Source organism: Talpa occidentalis, unplaced genomic scaffold, assembly GCF_014898055.3.
Source record: "Talpa occidentalis isolate TD23 unplaced genomic scaffold, MPIMG_talOcc4v2.1, whole genome shotgun sequence".
NCBI classification, from domain to species: Eukaryota; Metazoa; Chordata; class Mammalia; order Eulipotyphla; family Talpidae; genus Talpa; species Talpa occidentalis.
In genome coordinates, this window is record NW_026555331.1 from 13759526 (window position 1) to 13779844 (window position 20319).

At 47.7% G+C, this 20319-nt stretch overlaps 1 protein-coding gene across 1 annotated transcript in view; it reads right to left on the reverse strand.

The window, feature by feature from the left end:
* Positions 1-3881: 3881 nt before the first annotated feature.
* Positions 3882-20319, reverse strand: part of LOC119238251 (gasdermin-C-like) — a 41498-nt gene continuing 25060 nt past the window's right edge. The window contains exons 3-12 of the mRNA XM_054692797.1: positions 16369-16552; positions 13098-13263; positions 10984-11095; positions 8814-8861; positions 8505-8528; positions 8163-8201; positions 6689-6828; positions 6270-6402; positions 5466-5539; positions 3882-4823 (exon numbers count right to left, since the gene is read on the reverse strand). Of these exons, the coding sequence (XP_054548772.1) occupies positions 4584-4823; positions 5466-5539; positions 6270-6402; positions 6689-6828; positions 8163-8201; positions 8505-8528; positions 8814-8861; positions 10984-11095; positions 13098-13263; positions 16369-16552 (1160 nt within the window). The 3' untranslated portion in view covers positions 3882-4583. The remainder of the gene's footprint in view (positions 4824-5465; positions 5540-6269; positions 6403-6688; positions 6829-8162; positions 8202-8504; positions 8529-8813; positions 8862-10983; positions 11096-13097; positions 13264-16368; positions 16553-20319) is intronic.

Sequence of the window (20319 nt, forward strand, 5' to 3'; positions counted from 1 at the left end):
GAAGCAGAAGCAGAGATCACCGGAGAGCCCAGAGAGAGTGAGGATTTGCTGGGGGCTGGGAGGACTGCCAGCCTCCCGGCCCCCCAGGACCCCTGCCTGCCGTATGCCTGGTGAACCCCAATAAAAGCCTGCAAAAAACCACTGAGGACTCTAACTCCTCCTTTACCTGGTCTGCTGGATCAGAAAACCTGCACAGTGTCCTGTTCCTGACTCTACACCACCCCTCTTAGCAGCTCCCCTGGAGGGCTGCAGAGCCCTCCCCAGCTTACCCCGCAGTGCCACAAAAGAGCCCATGAGATTTCGGCACAGCCTCAACCAAAACTGCAGATGGGATGCCTTATAACACAATGCAGGCTTTATCTACATTTGTCTCTCACTAGCTTCAAAATGCATGGTTACCTCAACACCCACACTGTGGGTATGGACTCCTCTTGGGAGAATCTGCGACTGCGTACCTGGGGGGAATAGAGAGCCCTGGAAAGCCAGCTCAGAGTCCTTGGGCTCTCCCTTCCGTGATGTTGAGTCTCAGCTGGAGACCAGCCTGGGACATTTGGGCGCAGCCTCTCAGAGAGGCTGTGTGCACGCGTGTGTGGAGGCACGCACACATGTGTGGAGACACACAAACACAAACACACACACACACACAAACACACACACACAACCTGTAGTGCCCTCAGTGCTTCACCTGGTCAAGGAGGGGTCCACCTGCAACTACTCCCTGTTAATGGAGTGGATTGAACGAGACTTGACTCTCCTGTCTGTGGAGTCAGCAGATGTTGCTTCCAGGAAAGACCTGTGCTACCCGACGCAGCTCTGCGGACATGGGAAGAGTGGGGAGACAAGGCCCGAGTCTCAGCAGGGGGTCTGACAGTGTGATCAGGAGATGAGGGACCTAAAGCAGGTGATGGGGAGGCCAGGACAGGAGCTAGAGCCGCTGGGGGATCCTGGGCTGGCTACATGGAGCCCACATTGAATGAAGGTCCCCAGCAAGGAAGATCCCAAAACAGTCAGCTCCACTCCCCCTAGTGTGGGGGAGTCATGAAGCCTGTGAGCAAGCAAACCGGTCAGTCGCTCATCACCCAGATGGTCAAACTCAGAGCCAGGATTTGTCTCTTCACTGAGGAGCTGGTTCAGGGTGGCCACCAAGGCACTCAGTGGGATTAGGAACCTGACACCCAGCTCCCCAAGTGCCAGGTGTCTGTGATTATATAAGGGGGGTCGAGAGGGAGGGGGCGCAGGATGTGAAGTGGGGAGGTGGGCAGAAGGGAGGGGGTTCAGGATGTGAAGTGGGGAGATGCACATTTCCAGGTCCAAGGTTGGGCTGTCCAGGCATCATGGGGATTGGGGTCTGACACTCTCAGCAGGGAGTGTCTCCTCAGGGTCAAGATCAGGCAACAGTCAGGAGTTATTTGTTTTTTATATTCTCATAACCTCCAAGGAGCAAAGAGGTTTTTCTTAGAGGCGTAACAATCAGCTTTATGAGACCCAGGAAATGCCATTGAAAAGAAATGTATTAGTTGCAAGTTGAAGAATAATCACAAGGAGGTAATAGAGGGGAACGAGAACAAAGATTGCTTAAAGTTTAGTTCATTGAGTCCCAGGATTTGCTCTAGAGGTTTCTGTTACAAAATGGAGGTGATCCAGTTACAGCCTGACCTCAATTCACATGGGTCTAAGATTCCACAATCCAATCATCACAGTATTGGACAGAAGGGCCAGGGTGTGCAGGGAGATGGTATCAGAAGTCATTTGTGTAAGGACAATGGCCCTTGATGGATGAAGGGAGAGAATCCATACATAAAGTCCAAGATTTTAGAAAATCACGAGATGGGATGGAGTCCGGATCAAACATATATAGCTTAGAGCCCAGGTTAGCCCTTCACCCTCCAAGTCTGTGACCTTAGCCTGTGACCTTAGGTTCAGAAGACATATTATTCACAACAGTTTTCAGGTCTCAGTTAAAGTGAAGAAAAACAGGTCTCAATTAAAGTGATGCACGAGGGGGAGAGAAAGCAAACTCACCTACCCCTACCAATGTCTTTGTTCATACACAGTGTTCGGCCAGAGCACCCATGTTGGTAATGAGTAATACAGAAAATGAAAAAAAAAAGGGCGGCAGAGATTCCGTGCAGACACACTAGAGGAAAGTGGAGAGAGTGAAATACCCAATTTGAAGAGATCACACGGCCCAACAGGATGTGACAAAAACACGGTACATCATCACTGTTTTGTGGACTAGAGTAATTTTATGAGATATTACTTCACATGGCAACGCTTCAATGATGGGAAGATGAACTAATAGAATTACAGGCGAAGGGAGATTGCAAAGCTGAGGAAACAAGATGGGGCTCAAACAACCCAACCTCTAAACTGAGTAATGATCACTGAGAGCTGAACAAGACCTGTGATGACTCAGAAACACGATGAAAAACAAAGGTGTAGACATGGGACAAGATGAAACAGACATATGGAAGACCCAAAATGAAGAAAAGCAGGTGCGATACGGAGAGAATGGAAACTAGAATACAGAACATAGTCACTTAGGTGAGGATGTTTCTTGAAATGCAAGCACCGGCTCACAGCTCAAAACACATGGTGTCCCAGGAAAAGTCACAGCCCGTGGTTGATGCACAGGCACAGCTTGGGAAAAGTGTGTGATATCAGGGGTGAAGAAAGAACTCTCTAGGCAGGCATTTGCAAAAGGAAATTCATTTGAAGAAGGAAGAACACTTGAGTGACTTGGTCTTTCATAGCACCCATCAGCACCTGGAGCCATTTGAATGTCTGCAATGTCACAAAAGACTGAGGAGGAGAAGGCACTACCTAAGAAAGTCACCTCGCCCCAAGGTGTGCGTCCCTGTAAAGACAAGAGGCAGCGATTCTCTAGGGTGAAGATGCTCAGGGAATGAGCCTCTTGAGAAAATTGATGGGCCACAGAACTCGGTCATCCATTGATGAAATAATACAACGACTGGTGTCAGCACAGGGTCCGCCTGAATAAAGAACGGGCAGGAAACCACGTGGGGACACGGTCACAGTCCTTGGCGATTCACCAATAATAAGGTCTTGGTGAACAGCAGAGAGAACGAGAGGCCAATGGGAGAAGCCCTGGTCCCTCACCTTTGCCAGTGGGGAGGAAATCAACTCTGAGAATGGGGACAGGCAGGAGCAGTGGGGAGGGTGGAGAAGCCGGGGTGAACTCGTGGGGCTCCTCTCCTTACATGGAGGCGCCCGGTGATTGTGCCGAGCCCCTGAGGGACTGGAGGGGCTGCATTAAGCCCCCTGGCTGCTGCGATTCCAGACCCCAGCCTCGGAGGGGACCTGAAGAGAAGGAGACTGGTGGAGGGGCCAGCAGTTATCAGAACCCCTGAGCCCATCCAGGTGAGGAGGGATGAGGCAACAGTTCACCTGAGGAGCAGGTGGGGTTAGGGAGAGGGAGGCGTCCAGGTGGACTTCCTGGTGGCAGCTCAGGTGGGGAGGAGAATTAGAAAAGCGACAAGGAGCCTGGGGGTCACACAAAAGAGGCAAATAGGGACTCCAGAGAGCTGGCGGGATCAGGACGCTGTTCTTTAAGGTGACATTAGTGATTGTGTAAGTGCTCAATGATACACACACATACACATACACATGACACATACACACACGTCTCCACTTCTGTGTTGATGCATGTACATGCAGAGATACATTCATAGCAGGAGTGTATCTGTATCTTTACGTATGTTTACATATATTCATAGACATGAACATATACACACGATACCCGTGTGCACATACACTCATAACATACACTCATCTCATTCCTTTATGTGTATATTTACTTTTTAACACAACTTAAGGGGCAAGTTTTTATTCAAAACAATTTCTGGCTTACAAAATATTTCAAGAATAAAAGAGAATTCTAGTCTATCTTACAGCCTTAGTCCCGTATCTTCAACACCTTCCACATTTCCTGGTCACATAGCTCTTCCTACCGGAATCAATAGACGTGATTTTTTTTTAATATTCATTTATTTCTTTGTGCAAGGAAAATGGGATGTAGACCAGGGGTGTGAAGGGGTGAGAAGATTCACCAGAGACAGATTGGGGAGCAGAACAGGCAGATCTACTGAAATGCACTGCTGAGGGGAGACAGGAGAGCTCTGGGGTGCCATGTGGGTTACCTTCCTGGCCGGGCATCGAACTCAGGCCACAGAGGTGAAAATGCTGAGACTTAACCCCTAGCCTACCAAGGAGACCCCTATAACTGATTTTTTGATGCATTTCAAAGTATGTAATAGATATCAACATAATTCACTGGAACCACTTCACAATTCATAGTCACTAAAACTCAACATCAGTTTACACTGTTTCAAAGTAAAATTTACTTGTAATGAAATGCTCCATTCCTCAGGACACTATGGTGAGTTTTGACCAATGAATTCTGAGCAAGACAGATTTTCCACCACCCCAGAATGTTCCCTCAAGTCCCTGTTGGTCCCACCGTGAAAGGCAGAGAGGGGAGCCCTAACACCCTGAGCCCACAAGGATACCACAGCACAGATGGGTGGGGCTGACCTCCCTGGACTCCTGCACCCCAGGGGTACTCAGGCCTCACTCAGCTGCTGCAGCAGACACAGAGACATATACAGGGCAGACAGGGGCTCCTTGGCTTCCAGATCCCAGGTGGACTGGGGGTCGTTCAGCTCCATCCTCAGCCCACACTCCTGCAGCAGCCCATAGGTGATGGCCACACCCTCATCCTGCAGGGGGGCCAGGAGCTGCGGGTCCAGGGTGAAGGGAATGCACCCGGGACAGTTGAAGTTGGGCTCCAGGATGCTCCGTACCTAGAAGTAATGGCATAGAGGTCATGGGTCAGTCTTTGAGTAGAGAAGAGGAAAACTGTCCCAACACTGAGGAGTAACACAGGGTCATGGAGGAAAGTTCTGGTTATGGGGACAGGACTCCATTCTGGTCCCGTCTTGTGCTCACTGTGATCTTGCACACATGTTACCGGAAATTACTGATCATTGGTTCCTGGGTTGCTAACTGGTGAGACTAACATACTAACACAACAAAGGTATTAGGGATTGTAGGTGTGTGTGTACATGTGTGCAGTGTGTGAATGTATGTATAATCTATACACTCCTATGGACTCATATGTACATACATGCAGTAGAAAGAGCAATTTAAATGGGAACTATGTAAGTCAGTCGAGGGTATTCCTCAGAGCCCTGAGCTCCTAAACCTCTATCCCTGTTTGACTGTTTTAGAACTCTGAGGCCTCTGTAGCGGTTACCATGGAAACTGAGACCCGCACACCCACTGTGACTGCTCTCCAGAAGGACATGAGCAGGATTTCCCAGGGGCCACACTGGGATGGGGTCTCCCCTCCCAGCAGAAACTGCATCATCTCTCTTTCCTAGAGTCTCTCTTCTCTCCTTTTCCCGCCCCCTCCCCCCTGGATGCTGGCCCTGGGGATTTCTCACCAGCTCCCGCTGATGGAGCAGGATCCTCTTCTCCATGGACTGGGCCAGCAGAGCATGTTGGGTGTCACTCAGCACTGGGGACAGAGGGTGTTTGGGAAAAGAGTGAGGAGTCAAATACCCCACAACCGGGTGACCTAGGAAACCCCATGAGGGGGGCCCCCCTGGTGGCCTAGGAGTTAAGTCTCAGGGTTATCACCACCATGGCACAAGTTCCATCCCCAGCCAGGGAGCTGACTCATGTTGCACAGCAGACCTCTCCCGCCTTGCCCGCTGCTCCCCTCAGCAGTGTATTTCAGTCAATCCACCTGTTCTGCTCCCCACTCTGTCTCTGGTGAATCTTCTCAGGCCCCTCCCCACACCTCTGGCCTGCACCCAAGCTCTTGTGTGCATAAATAAATAAAATCTTTTAAAAATATATTTAAAGAAAAAAAACCCAGGAGCAGAACTCCAGGCAGAAGTATAAAACCCACTAAGTTTTTATTTGTGCAAGTTCCTGTCCTCTGAGTCTTCCTTCTGCTTTGGGGATGGTCTCCAAGGTGCTACAGCACATAGTCCAGAGGGTGGGATTCTGAGGCTGGAGGCTGAACCCCCCACCCCAATGAGAAGGGGGATGAACTTGGGCTGGTCTGTCTAGGTTCAAGTTTCATGTTACATGACTAGTTTACCTCATGTAAGGTAAACTAGTGTGAGGATGAAAACCATATTCATCAAAGTGCTTTGGAGAGGGGGCAGCTAACACACTCCATCATGGGTTTCTGGGCACCAACCCTGAGGCTCTCCCACAACCCCTAAAAGCACTCTCACCCATTATGGCTTCAAGCAAGTAAAGGATGAGATTCACTTGGGCAACATGTAGGTACCCTGGGATCCTTCCCAGCTCATCCAGGATGGTGGCACCAGGGCCACTCAAATGACCCAAGGGTTTCTCCTGCTCAAGCTGCAAAAGGCAAGGATGATGATGATGATGAAGATGACACTGTCATATAATTTTGCCTAAAAGTTATGATCTATAAGTTATTAACCAAAAATTGGGTTAATGTCTTTCTCTAACCCCCAAGGGATACCAAGAACCTGCACTATGTGGGCAGCATAACCCTGGCCTCTCATTCCCCTACAATTACTCACAGTCTCCTTCCCCCTGTCTCCTTCTGGGCAGCCATATCTCCTGAACACACACCATTTGCAGGTTTGATCAACCCCAGACAGCTGTGGGGTCCCCTCACCGTGTCCATGAGGTCCTGCAGAGCCTGTCGGTCCCCCAGCATAGCTTGGATATTAACAAATATGACGCCCTGAATGTTCCTTGACAGCAAAGCCACCATCCTCACTCTGCTGGAAACCTCTTCTGTCATGCACTCGAAATCTGTCATCCAGGACATGGAAATAACTCATAGGTTAGAACATTCCTGGGACAATCCTGTCCCCATTGACGTGAGCAAATCTCATCTGTTTTCAAGCTGCTAACAAAAAGCATCTCTGTGGGTGATGTGTTTGAGCTCCAGGGGTGGAGGTGACAAAATAGGCTAGAAAGATGAGGATACAGCTGAAATGAGGGGGCAGACACTGGGAGCAGAGATGGAGAATCTTAAAGGTGTCTTGGGATATTCAAGAAATGTGCAGGGACTTCCTTATGGGATTTTTCTGGAATGATGAGGATTCCAGCCTTGGGCTGTAGAGATGAGAGTCTTCCCTGCTCTGGACTCAGTTTCCACATCTAAAATGAGGCTGTGGCGCCTCCCTGGTGGTGGAAGGGGTTAAACACAGCACTGTGATGCTCTCCACAGCCTCTGCAGCAGTAGTTTCATCCCTGGCCGGCCCGGGAGCTCCCACATGGCAGAGCAGACCTCTCCTGACTCGCCTGCTGCTCCCCTCAGCAGTGTATTTCAGTAGATCCGCCTGTTCTGCTCCTCACTCTCTCTGGTGAATCCAGTCACCCCACACACACACTTCTGGCCTCTACCCCAGTTCCTACACGCATAAATAAATAAATCTTTAAAAAGTTAAAATAACTAAATAAAATGAGGCTGTGGTGACAATCACCGGGGTGTCAAGTATGTGAAGCACATGCAGCAGCACCAGGCACACACTTGTCTTGAAACCACCTACAGATCACACTTGTGTCTGTGTCTTCTGAGTCTAGAAGGAATAACCTCTCCCAGAGCACCTGAGGGTCCCAACCCACAAGACCCTGGTGCCCAGATCAGTGCCTGTTTCCGACACAGCCTCATCAGGGTGGCGGGACTGAGTGTGGATGAGGGAGGGTGGATGAACAGATGAGGGCTGTGACAATGTGTACATGGAGCAGAATTTGGTTGTCCGAGTGGCAGGGAAGCTGCAGGGGTGTCAGCCTGTCAGTTTCCCCCCAGAACCCCAGGTTCCCTCTTAATAAACACTCACTTGACATGACAGTTACCTCTAATCTTCCTAGAAAGAGAATCACAAGCCATCATGTCTTTCCTCATCCTCAAATTTACTTTTGAGACACTGTGGAGGGTTTGCTCTCCCTCCAACCCCGCCTCCCTCCTGCTGCACCACTTCCTGCCCCATTAGGCCCACCCTCCCACCCTCAGCCCCCAGGAGCCCCCTGGACAGAGTGCTGGGCCAGGCCCAGGGCAGCGGTGCAAAGGCAGGGGCAACTGCCGGGCTCAGGTGATTGTGACAAGAAGGATTCCTCCCCCAAGCCCACCACACACTCACCCATCATGGAGCAGGGACCGTGAGGATCATACTTCATTTCTGGAAGAGAAATTAAATTCCCAGCTCAAGAATTAGTTCAAAGAGACTAGGTTTTTCTGCTCTTCTGCCCCTGCTTCCCCACCCCCTCCTCTCTACCTGCTGCTGCCCATCACCCAGGAGACCAGGTCCCAGAGCCCTGGGAAGGAGGCCACTGCAAGCATGTGGGGGTTCTGTTGTGCAGAGTTGAGTCCTGGGGGATCAGATCCCACTCTCCTGGCACAAAAACAACTAACCCCACCCCTCTGGCCTGTACCCCAGTTCTTGTATGCATAAATAAATAAAATCTTTTTAAAAATCACTTACCTATTGACCGACTACTAGACCTCGCTGGAAAGATAAAAAAGAAGGGGTCACTCACCAAGAGTTAGTGACAGAAACACACACACACACTCGCACACACACAAGTGATATCCCACTGTTACATGGAAATAGCTGTTGTTTATGTGTTTTCCAGGGTCCTGCTAGTGAAAATAAGGGAGCTGGCAGGCTGTACAGAAGGGGCTAGATTACTGTGGGGAGAGGACTGAGCCCCTGAGGCTCTGGTGAGCACCCTAATTATCTCTGGGCTCACAGGGTCAAGGTCAGGTCAAACATGCCCAACTGGGAACTCACCTTCTTCTGGAAAACTTTTCCCCATATCATATGGGTCATCAAGAACATCTGAAAGAGAATGATCCAGGTCAGGAGAGCCAGGTCACCCTGCTGGAGGCTTCCCCACCCCCACCCACAGCCCAGCCCTGCTCCTGCAGGCAGTGTGGCAGCTCTTCTCAGGGGGACCTGGGGACCCTGGATCAGAGGCAGTGGGGTGCTTGTGACAACTCAGAGCCCAGGACCTCTCTCTGGACCTTCTGGGTCTGACGCCAAGAAGATCCGGGGCTCTGCACCCATGGGTACCACACGCTCCACCAGAGACCTGCCTGTGGCGGGGAGGTCTGCTCCCCCAACCCCTGCAGGGCTGCCCCCTCTGCCAGGTCCCTCTGTCCTGAGTCTCCTCCCCATGTCCTCCCCCACCCTGCCAGCTTCCCATGTGGTTTCAAGACCCACATATAGAAATGTCCAGGGGCTGAGACTTGCCTCCACCAGAGTAGGTGATCACAAAGGACGGACCCCACGAAGGAGACAGAGTGGAGACAGCCCAGGAAAGGAGCCCCAGAGATCAGTGTCCAGCATCCAGGCAGAGGAGCGTACAAGCAGGCCCTGCCAAGACGAGATCTCCGGGGTGAACTGCAGCGGGTGGAGGCAGCGAGGCCGGGAGGGGAGGACACAGAGTGTGGAGATTCTTTACTGGCTTGGCTGTGAGGGGAAGTGGCTGGCAGGAGGAGGGGGTAACTGCAGGGCCCTTGGGGCTGTGAGAAAGCAGAGCCCTGAGGCCCTGATCAGGTCCTGGGGAGGATGCAGGAGGCTGGGGGTGGAGACTGCTCTGTGCCAGACACTCCTCTCTAGCTCCCCCCACTCTGCAGAGCAGGTCTCATTCCGAGTTACAGAGAAGACGGCCCCAGAGAGTCTGATGTTCTCCACAGTCACACAGCGAATATTTGCAAATTACTGAACTGGCTGCACTTTATTTTCCTCTCTGATTTCTTGTAGGGATGAAATCAGATCCGTGAGCCGGTGTCCGCCTCCCCTGCACATGGTAAAGGCTCCTTCCCTTGCTCATCAGCATGAAGCTCTGTAACAGCAGCTGGCCCCGCCCCCTCGTGGGCTGTCCCTGCCACAGCACTGCTGTGGGGGCCTTTAGATTCTCTCAGCTCACTTCTGCACACTTGCAAAACATGCTGCATAATTGTACTTCTTCCTCCTCCCTCCCTGACGACGTGGCACTTTGTCATACGCCATGACCATAAAGCACAATCATCTCCCGCTGCCTCTGCAGGGGTCTCTGACCTCCCCTAAACTGGGGACACCACCCTCCTCTCTAGCCCTCAGGAGGGCCTTGCTCTGGGAGGGATGGACTTTCTCCAGAAGCAAAAGACACTGACCCTGCAAGACCGGACAGTTCAGCCCCTTTCTATCCAATGTCACTGATGGTGGGTAATTGACAGCAGGACCTGACCCAGACCAGACGTTGCAATCAGGATTCTCTAGAGGGGAGTGGGGGGCAGTGGGGGGAGGGCATCCCCTCATCTCCGAGGAATCTGCCCCCAGCTGCATCAGGCTGACCTGAAGACGGGACCTACATGAGGGAATGGAGAGTCCAAGCAATGTGAGCTGGTGGGTTTGCAGCCTTCACGTCACCCAGTTTACACACTTGCTCTTTGATGAAAACGGTTCACACATGTGGTGTCAGAGCCCAAGTGAGTGTGCTGGGGACTGTCGATTCAGGCTAATGAAGGAGGAAGAGATTGCAGTAAAATCCTGCCTGGTGGTTGTGGCTGTAGTCTACAATGTCCGTGATTGTGCTGGTGTCTTGCAGGCTTTCACTTGGGGGCTGTGGGTAACCCCATAGAGGGAGGATCCTGGGGCTCCCCAGTGAGCTGCTAAGAAAAAGGCCCTTGAGGGAACAGAGATGGTCTGCACAAGGGCCACGTTTGCCCAGTGCTAATGAGAACCCCATGGTGAGGACCCGTTTTTCATTCTTCACAATGTCTCAGTCTCCCTGCAACAACAGTTCATCAGGCCATCCTTGAAGGGAGCCTGATGTGTGTGCTCCAGACAGTTGGTAAAGGGTGCTGACAGGCCGCGAAGTCAGGTTTCATGTGGACGTTCTTTTCCTCTCATTTTTCTTTCCAGCAGAAACACACCCCACCCCTCGGAACATGTACATCCCTCAACCTCTACTTACCCCAACTATCATCCTCTAAAACAAGCAGCTTCTTCTTATAGGCCATCACCATGCCCTTCTGTAGACTCAGCTCCAATCCTCTTCCTGTGTCAAACTTTCCTTCTGCTTTAACCTGGGGGCAGAAGCCAGGAACATGGTCAAATATTCCATAGTGGAATATTACTCAGCAATGAAAAGGATGAAGTCATGCAATTTTCAGCAACATGGATGGAGCTGGAAGTTATCATGCTCAGCGAAATGAGCCAGAAAGAAAAAGAAAAATATCGGATGGTCTCACTCATAGCAGGAATCTAGAAAACCTAAATAAGGGACCAGGAAAAAGAACAAGCAAAAGAAAGAAAAAAATCAAAATCAACAAGCAACTGAAAACCAGAGACACACTATGGGAGTGGTGGGAAGAGGAGGGATTGGGGTCAAAATAAGGGGGGTACAATTATAAGGGGAATATAAAAAACTGAAAAAAAAGAAATGAGTGTAAAAACAAAAAGGCAATGTACTGACTGGGAGGAGATATTTGACATCATACATCCACAAAATGTTCATTTCCAAAATATATAAAGAACTCAGACAACTCAACAACAAAAAACATAATAAAAAAATGAGCAGATGCTTTGAATGGATAATTCTTTAAAGAAGACACACAGATGGTCATCAGGCACATGAAAAAATGGTTACTTTCATCTATTATGGGAGAAATGTGAATCAAACATGAATCAAAACCATAATGAGATATCATCTCACACCTGAGAGAAAAGCTTGTATCAAAAACAATGGAAACATCAAATGTTGGCAAGGGGCAGAAAAAAAGGGAAACTTAGACAGTGTTGGTGGGAATGTAAATTGGTGCAGCCTCTATTGAAAATGGTATGGAAATTCACTAAAGAAAAAAGAAAGAAAGAAACCCCAGAAGGACCAGAAATACCACACCTAGCCACTTATCCAAAGCATATGAAAGCACTAATATGAAAATTTTTGTGCACCCCTACGTTCACAGCAGCATTACTAATAATGATGAAGACATGGAAACCACCTAAATGCCCATCACTGGATGAGTGGAATAAGAAGTTGTAATATACACACTCAAAGGAATACTGCTCAGTTCTTAAAAGATGAAAACTTGTGTTTTATTGCAACATGGGTGCAACTCAAGGTGATTGTCCTAAGCAAGTCAGTCATAAAGGAAAAAACAATTACCAAATAGTTTTTCTCATATAAAGGATAGAAACAACCAAAGCAAATATAACAATACACAATTAAAAATAACTTAAAAATATGGTGGGTATGGAGGATCATGGGTGGAGGACATAGGAGGAAAAGGTAGAGGAGGTCAATTGGATAGTGGGATGGCACTAGAACATTGGTGGTGGGTGCTGTGGGGCATCTACCCACATTGAAATAAGAGATCCTCCTGGAATTGATAAATTTGTAAACCAATGGTAAATCAAGAATTTTTTTTTTAATGATGTGGGTGAAGTTTCTTCATACTCCTCCAGGGAAAAATCACTGAACTTGGGAAAGCAGTTCACAACTTGGGGTTTTATTTCTTTGCTTTCTAAATCTGGTAAGTGTGCATAAATTACCCAAAAATCAGACAGCCTGCAAAATAACATTATAAAGCAAAAATTATTTGATTAATAATATTATGTCAAAGTATTATAATAGGTCATTGGGAATCACTATGTATGTTAGTGTGCTTGAATATAGAAATCATATTCGTTAAGTCTTTTCAATCAGGATATCACACCACATACAAACTTTAACCGCTGCGGTTTGGAGACGGTGGGCCTCATTTCTTCCAGCATGAAAGTGAACATGGGTACAGTGGAGCAACCCCACCTTTAGATTCACCAGGATCCAGCACTCTCCAAACGTAAAACATAACATACCACTATCAGATCTACTTCCTACTGGTCATCACTGAATGGTCCCACCCGGAGAAGCGCCAAGCATGAGGCTGTTAGGACGCGGTCTCCAGCCGGGAGTCAGGCCCTGCACATGGTGGGTGGAAACAGTCACCTGCACCTTCTAACCCCCAGAGAGGCAGAGGCTGAGCAGGCTCAGGCCCTGGGGAGCGAGGCTGGGCTGGCTGTGCTCACGGAGCTCCCGCCCCGTACCTTGATAGAATTCCAAAGGGAGGAGACACCTCCAGAAGCACTCCCACTGCTGATGTCTCGCAGCACAGGGCTGTTGAGCAACTCCACGATCATGGTCACCACATAGAGGTTCCTCCTTGATCTCCAGTATTGTTTCATGTAGCTGGGCTGTGGGTCCAACAGTTTCCTGGAGACATAAGGGAGGAGGAGGAGGATCAGAGAGAAAGCGATGCCTCCTCACATGACACTGGATTGGGCTCCTCTTCAAGACCTGGGCGAGTGCAGACTTTACATTGTCACAAGTGAGCCCACAATGGGCAGGACAACATTGGCTTATGGCTTCCAGCCACCTGGGAACACACAACAGCCTCTGACATGCACAGCCAGAGGAGAGACCCCTGTTCTCTGGTGGGGTAAAGGACACAGGTTGGTCTCATCACACTGTCAGAGACATCTGCATGTTCCCGAGTTAGAGGGTCTGGTTGGGGGCAGGTTATAGATCCCAGCACGGGGCCTCTCTCCAGAGAGGCTGGAGCAGCCGGGCCCTGGGGCTGAGAACAGTCCTCAGGGGTGTGACCGCCACGCCGGGAGCCACGCAGCACCATCAGGGGGCACGTGGAGCTGCCTCAGTAGGCACCAGGAAGCAGGGGTGCTGGTGATTGTCGTGGCCAGCGCAGGAGGGTGTCATGGAGTAATGTCCTTGCAGGTGGGCTCCCTCACTTGACTGAAGACAGAGCTTTGGAGGGAGGTGGGAATGAGAGGTTTGAAGTCCCGGAGACACATTTCATTTCCATTCTGATGTGAGAGTCAGCCCTGAGTCTATCCAAGCTCCCACGGGACTGGGGTCCAGGTAATGGCCGTGTAGACATCTCATAACTTAATTTGCTGTCAGTGGGGGAGTGTAATGGCAGGAATGGCCACAGGGTAGGGAGCTGGATCTCATGACCCAAGCAGATGGGGTGAAGGAGGAGAGAGAGTCCTGTAGCCCTTGGTGGCTTTTTAGGTTTTATTTATGTTTTACCAGGTACACGGCTGGCAAGGGGTGACTCCCAGCCCCCAGCAAGACTTCACTCATTCTGGGCTCTCCAGCATAATCTGGTGGTCTCCGCTTCTCTCCTCTCCCATTCATTCTCTACTCTGCTACTGCTGGCGGCCCCGTGACGCCGCCCTTAAAAGCCCAGTCTCAGCCCAGTCAAATCCCATCTACCTAGGCCCACACCCTATTCCAGGTGCCCGCCATCAGGCATGCATTCGGGACCACAGGGATCCATCATCTATCCTAATGGGAGGGCAGGAAAGTCTGATGCTTTTACCTTACCCTACGGGGAGGCCACTGAGCATCCAGGCTCGGATCTCCCGTGGTCCTTTCAGCGACAGTCAAGCCCATTAGAGAGTCTCTAGGTGCTCCATCTTCTGACATCTCCTTCCTTCTAAGGCTTATTTTAAGTCACCTTCCTCCAGGTTGATCAGGCTGTCACCACTGCCTCCCCACTAACCCTGAGGCCTCCCATCTGTGCCCTGCAGCAAGACAATCCTTCATCTGGGCCACTTCCCTCTGCTTTTCTTGCTTCTTTCCTTAGCACTGAACTCAACTGAGACCTAAACAGAATCTCTTCCAGCACCTATTCTTCCACCAGTTTCTGCTATTGTTGCAGAGCAACCCTGATATAAAATGGGTTACTTGACTGTGGATCCTCACCCACACGGTTAAAGGGGACGTATTCATGCTACACTGCAGACACACACAAAAGGTTGATCAAAGGTTTGTTTATAAGGGAAGGGGAATGGGAAATGAATAACTCAGGAAGAAAAAGAGGAAGATAAATTTGTAAATGCTTCCTACCCATTCCACGGACCTGGAATCCCAATGACCCACATAGCTGGTGAAAAACCAAGCACAGCATGTGGCCAAGAGGATGACCCAGCCACATGGCCAATTAAATACTCAAACCAAGAGCCTAGTTGCTTAACTCCGCCCTCAGGTCCTCACTACCCTCCCTCTGGTGATCATGGGATTTGTAGTTCCCAGTGTCGTGGGGGCGGAGTCCACAAAGCCTGCATGGAGTTTGCTCAGGACATCCTGTCCCCCTAACACCATGACTTCAGGTTTGGGATCCTCTTTATCAAGATAATGGGAGGGAAGTGTATGGGGAAGTAGGAACCCTCATTCTTCCAGTGAATGATCACCTGCTGGATGGAGGGTTGATGAATGGAGCTGGGAATCCATTACCACTGATTCTCTCGCATCATCAAACCAAGTTCCACTAATAACCCAGAGCCTGATTCCCAGACCCCTGCTCAAAATTGAGGGATACACTAGTAGCAGCAGATTTCTCTCCAGCCTCAGGGGAGCTCTCCCTGAAGGGCAGGGCTATCATGCTCTGCCACTTCTCGTGCTAGGGCCAGAACAAGGCTCTGGGGCTGATCAGGGCTCAACCAGTAGGCAAAGTGTTATTTCACACTAACTGAGGAGCTTCCCTGTAAGACTCAGGGGGAACCAAAGCCTCCAACCTTCCCTGGTGTGTTCATCCTCCAGGAATGGCAGCTGCTGTGTCCAGGCCCCCCTCACCTCTCACGATTCCACAACCTTAGGGAGTAAGAAAGCACCCCTCAGGGAGAAAGACAACACGGTCATCAGCATGTTAGTGATGGTTAGTGAGATTCACAGCTGGGTGGTTGTGGTTTTCTTTTTTCAGTTGTGCCTGAAGGACAGACTTGCCAGCAGAGACCTAATTTATCATGTATATTCACGAAAATCAGATTAAACTAGATTTATCACTTAATAATTCTTTGTATGGACAGAAATGCTATTTAACTAGATGTCTCTGTCTCTAAAATTAATATAAGTATTTAAAGGTTTCCTTTGTAAGATCAATTTGTGTGTTACCACATTCACAGAGTTAAATTCCGTGTCTGCACACTGTTGTGCACTTTATTTAAACAAAGAAGTTAAAGTCTTTGTTCACTTGATTAAATATTTTGCTAATATGCTTTTCAATGTTTATTTTCTCACTCACTATAAAGTCCTTGATGTCACTAAATGTAATATGGTTTAGGACCCAGATTTTCACCTGGATAAGTACTAACTGGTTTTCACATTTTCACATTGGGTAAATACTAACTGTTAGGTTAATGAATGAATGAATGAATATTTTTTTAAAAAAGCAGCACGGGATGCTAATTTCTTCATTCTCAGTCTCAACAACAAATCCTGCTAGATGCCTATTTACCGAACAGCGGAGCACACCCCAGGGCTCTGCAGACCCATCCCCTTCGACTCCCATGGACTCACCTCTTTCTGAGGTCTTCTAATTTCGATTCTAAGATTTCAACAAACTGATACTGGAAGGAGGATTCTTGGAACTGAGAAGCTTCAACCCCAGCCTTTGCCTCTGCCACAGCATCCACAGCCACTTCAATCTTCATTCCCCTGAGCCTAGTGTCGCTGAAGTGCAATGGTCCTTCCACATTCGACTCTAGAGGGGAAAATGTGGGCTTAGGTTGAGTCAAAAATTAACTCCATAGCAAATGGAAAACTGAACAGGAATGGGATTTCCCTGTCCATTCAATGTATCCTCTGAGCAGTTAATGATTAAATTAATGATTAAGTGTAAACTATCACTGAGAGGAAGTGTTTGATCCAACCAAGTGTCCTGTAACAGCAAGAATGACATGATGTTAATCACTGGGGATGTGACCTGGGCCCTGGTCCAGGAGACACGCAGCATCACCCTCCCAGCCCATCACTCCTCTGCAACGGGAGCAGCACCAGCCCCAGAGGCCACACACTGTGAAGAACGTGGTTAGTATTTGAAGCCAGCACGACCTGAGTAAGAACGCTAGTTCCACTGACTCCCAGGCATGGAACTGGAGCAAATAGTTTTACAAACTTTAATTCGCTGTTATGAAAAATGGGAATACTATTCCTAGCTCAAGAGGCTGTGGTAATTATGAAATGAATGATTGTATGACTTGCTTAATAATTAGGAACTTCTCAAGCAATCAGAACTCCAAGTCCTTTGCCTGTAGGCAAGGCTGATGCTGGGATCAAACCTTGAAGGTGGCTCATAATTGCTGGGAAGTTGTACCACCTCTATCTTACAACAGTGATTTTCAACCTTGCCTACTATGCCTGTGATTAATACCTGGTAGTGAAGAACTTGGTTCCAGAATATCCAAGAGGGAGAAATCAAGTGGCCTGTATCTTTTCTTCAGAAAATTTGAGAAACGCTTCTCTTCCTGGAATAAGGAATACAATTTCACACCGGTGGCATGTTTCACACTTGTGATATGCTCCGTTTCTTTGTCTCCAACTTCTTTTGCCATAATCTTGCTAAAATTCTGAAAACTGGGCATGTTCTAGGAGCAGATAGAAGAGGATTACAAAAATCATTTGGTGCTTACAGATGAGATAAAATAGGTATTTCTGTGTCATTTGAGAGAGTGACAATGACTTCCATACTAAATGGAGAGATGGGTCTTTGGAGATCAAGTGGATGCATATGCAAAGGATTCCATGGTAGTAGTTATAAGGGGCCCTAAATTTCACTTCAGACAACATCAAGGATTCACCGGAGTCCCTGATGCACTGGGCACAAATGTTCACACACTAGCACCTCCCATCAAATGACTGCCACAGCTCAGCCTCACAGGGACTGGCTCTTATTCAGAGAGCATCAGCAACCCCTAGGTGAGAATCCCTTATTCTAGGCTGAGTTGCCAGCTCTTAGGGAGAGGACAGAGGCCTTAGTAACAAACTTGTGAGACCTAATTACTCACCACAGACCCCCAGCTGCAGAAAGAAGTGCATCTCTCTCTGCGCTCAGCTCATAGGGTCTCCTATATCAGGGATTTCAGCAACCCTCTGCCTGCCTGGTCACAGCAACAGGTCCTGAACCACCATCCTGACTGAACCGAGGTTCCAGAAACCCAGTATATTAACCCAGCCCCTGCCAGGCCTCCCAGCCATCAGAACAAACCAAACATGCTCTGCAGGAGGCTCCAGCAGCACCCCAGTCCTACAGGTCCCTGTAGCTGTGTCACCATAAATGAAACACTCAGAACGTGCAGGAAAAGGAATCACACACAAAAGAGGTCCAATATGACAGAGCAAACCCAAAGCAAACAATGGGGAGAAGGATAAATACAAATGGCCCTGGAGCCTTAAGGGGAGCAGCACACCATGAGGGAAAATCAAATCCAGAACCCAATGACCCCGAAACAGAAGACCTCTTCTTCTGTCAGGTGAAGAATTTTAAATTGCCATGGTTAAGAAAGTCAAAGAACTCAAACAACACAATCAAAACTAAGAAAAAATCAGGTCTATAAGAAGATGAGGAATAGAAAAAGAATACTATGAGAAATATAATCAACAAACAGGAGATAGATTGAAACTTTAAATATGAAAATAAAGGAAATGTAAAAAATTCTTGCAAACGCCTTGGAAATTAATAGATGATAAAGAATAATGATCACATAAAAAAGGAAGAAGAGGTAGGAGAGATATAAAGGACAAAGAATAAAGAAACACTTTAAGAATTATCTCACAGAGTGAGGAAAGGATATATGAGAGACATAGAAATCTCAAAAGGAGAAGAAAAGACAGTGGCACTTGGAAACTCTTCAAGGAAATAATGGAACAAAACATTCCAAACTTGAAGAAGGAAGTGAAAATAGACATACAGGAAGCTATCAGGATGAAAGGACAGGATCTGCACTACCACTGTGATGTCCTGAGTTCGATCCCTGGCCAGGGAGCTCACCCACATGGCGCTACACCCCAGGTGTTCTAAGCAAAAATAAATTTAAAAATCATTCAAGAAAGAAAAAACAGAAACACTATGGAAGAAAAGATTGAGTGACATATTCAAAAACTCCAAGACAAAAAAAGTGAGTCAAAAATACTGAACCTGCAAAGCTGTCTTTCCTAGATGAGGAAAACATAAGGGTCTTCTCAGACAAACAAAATCTTCATAAATTTGCTACTATTAAACCCCAATTGCTAGAAATACTACAAGGAGCCTTAGACTCAAAACCAACACGGAATGAACATGAGGAACTGGACAGTCTTGAGTACAACCACAAAATGAGGAACAAAATGGCAGAATAGACTTCCACATCAACAATCACCCTAAAAATGATTGGATGAAACTCACCAATAAAAAGACCCAGAGTAGCATGTTGGATTAGAAAACAGAACCCAAGCTTCTGCCGGCCCCAGAAAACAACCCTAAGTCACAAAGATAAACATTGATTAAAAGGAAATGGCTAGACAACAATTCTACAAGCAAACGGACCCCAAAACAAGACAGGGACAGCCATAGTTACATCAGGTAAAATAGACTTAATACTGAAAAAGGAGATAAGAGACACTGATGGACATGATATATTGATCAAAGGGACACATCAATACATACTCACCAAATGACGGAGCACCAACATACACTAGATAATTATGTTGCAATCTGAAAACAGATTTGGAAAAATACATAGGTGGCAGGAGACATCAACACCCCCCTCTCAAAAATGGGCAGATCAACAAGATAACAAATAAACAAGGACACAATCATCTTAAATAAAGCTCTAGACCACATGGGCCTAATGTACATCTGGAGAACACTTGACCCAGAAAATAAAAATACACATTTTTCTCAAGTGCACACAGACATTCTCCAGGATAGACCATGGAAGACAAATATCAACAAATACATGAAGACTGAAATCATACCAACTAAGTTCTTTGACCATAAAGGCATCAAGCTAGAAGGCAACTAGGAAAGAAAGCAAAAACCACCCCCAAACCTGAGGCTGAACAACACAATACTGAAAGGCCACTAGATCAAAGAGGAAATCAAAGAATCAATTTAAAATTACTTTGACAAAAAAAGGCGATGAGGTAACAGCTTTCCAGAATATATGGGACATAGCAAAAGCAGTAGTAAGAGGAAAGAATATAGCAAAACAGACCCACATCAAGAAACAAGAAAGAAACAACAACCTAATTTCTCATCTCTAAGAACTAGAAAAAAAATAACAAAAGACCCAAAGTCAATGGAAGGAAGGAAATGAATGTTAAAGCAAAATAAAAGAAATTTAAAAAAAGACAATGGAAAAAATAATGAAACCAAGAGATGATTGGTTGAAAAAATAAACCATAATGGACAAACCTCCAGCTGGGCTCACAGAGGAAAAAGAGGGAGATGATCAGATAAATGTGATCAAAAATGAAAGAGGAGAAATTACA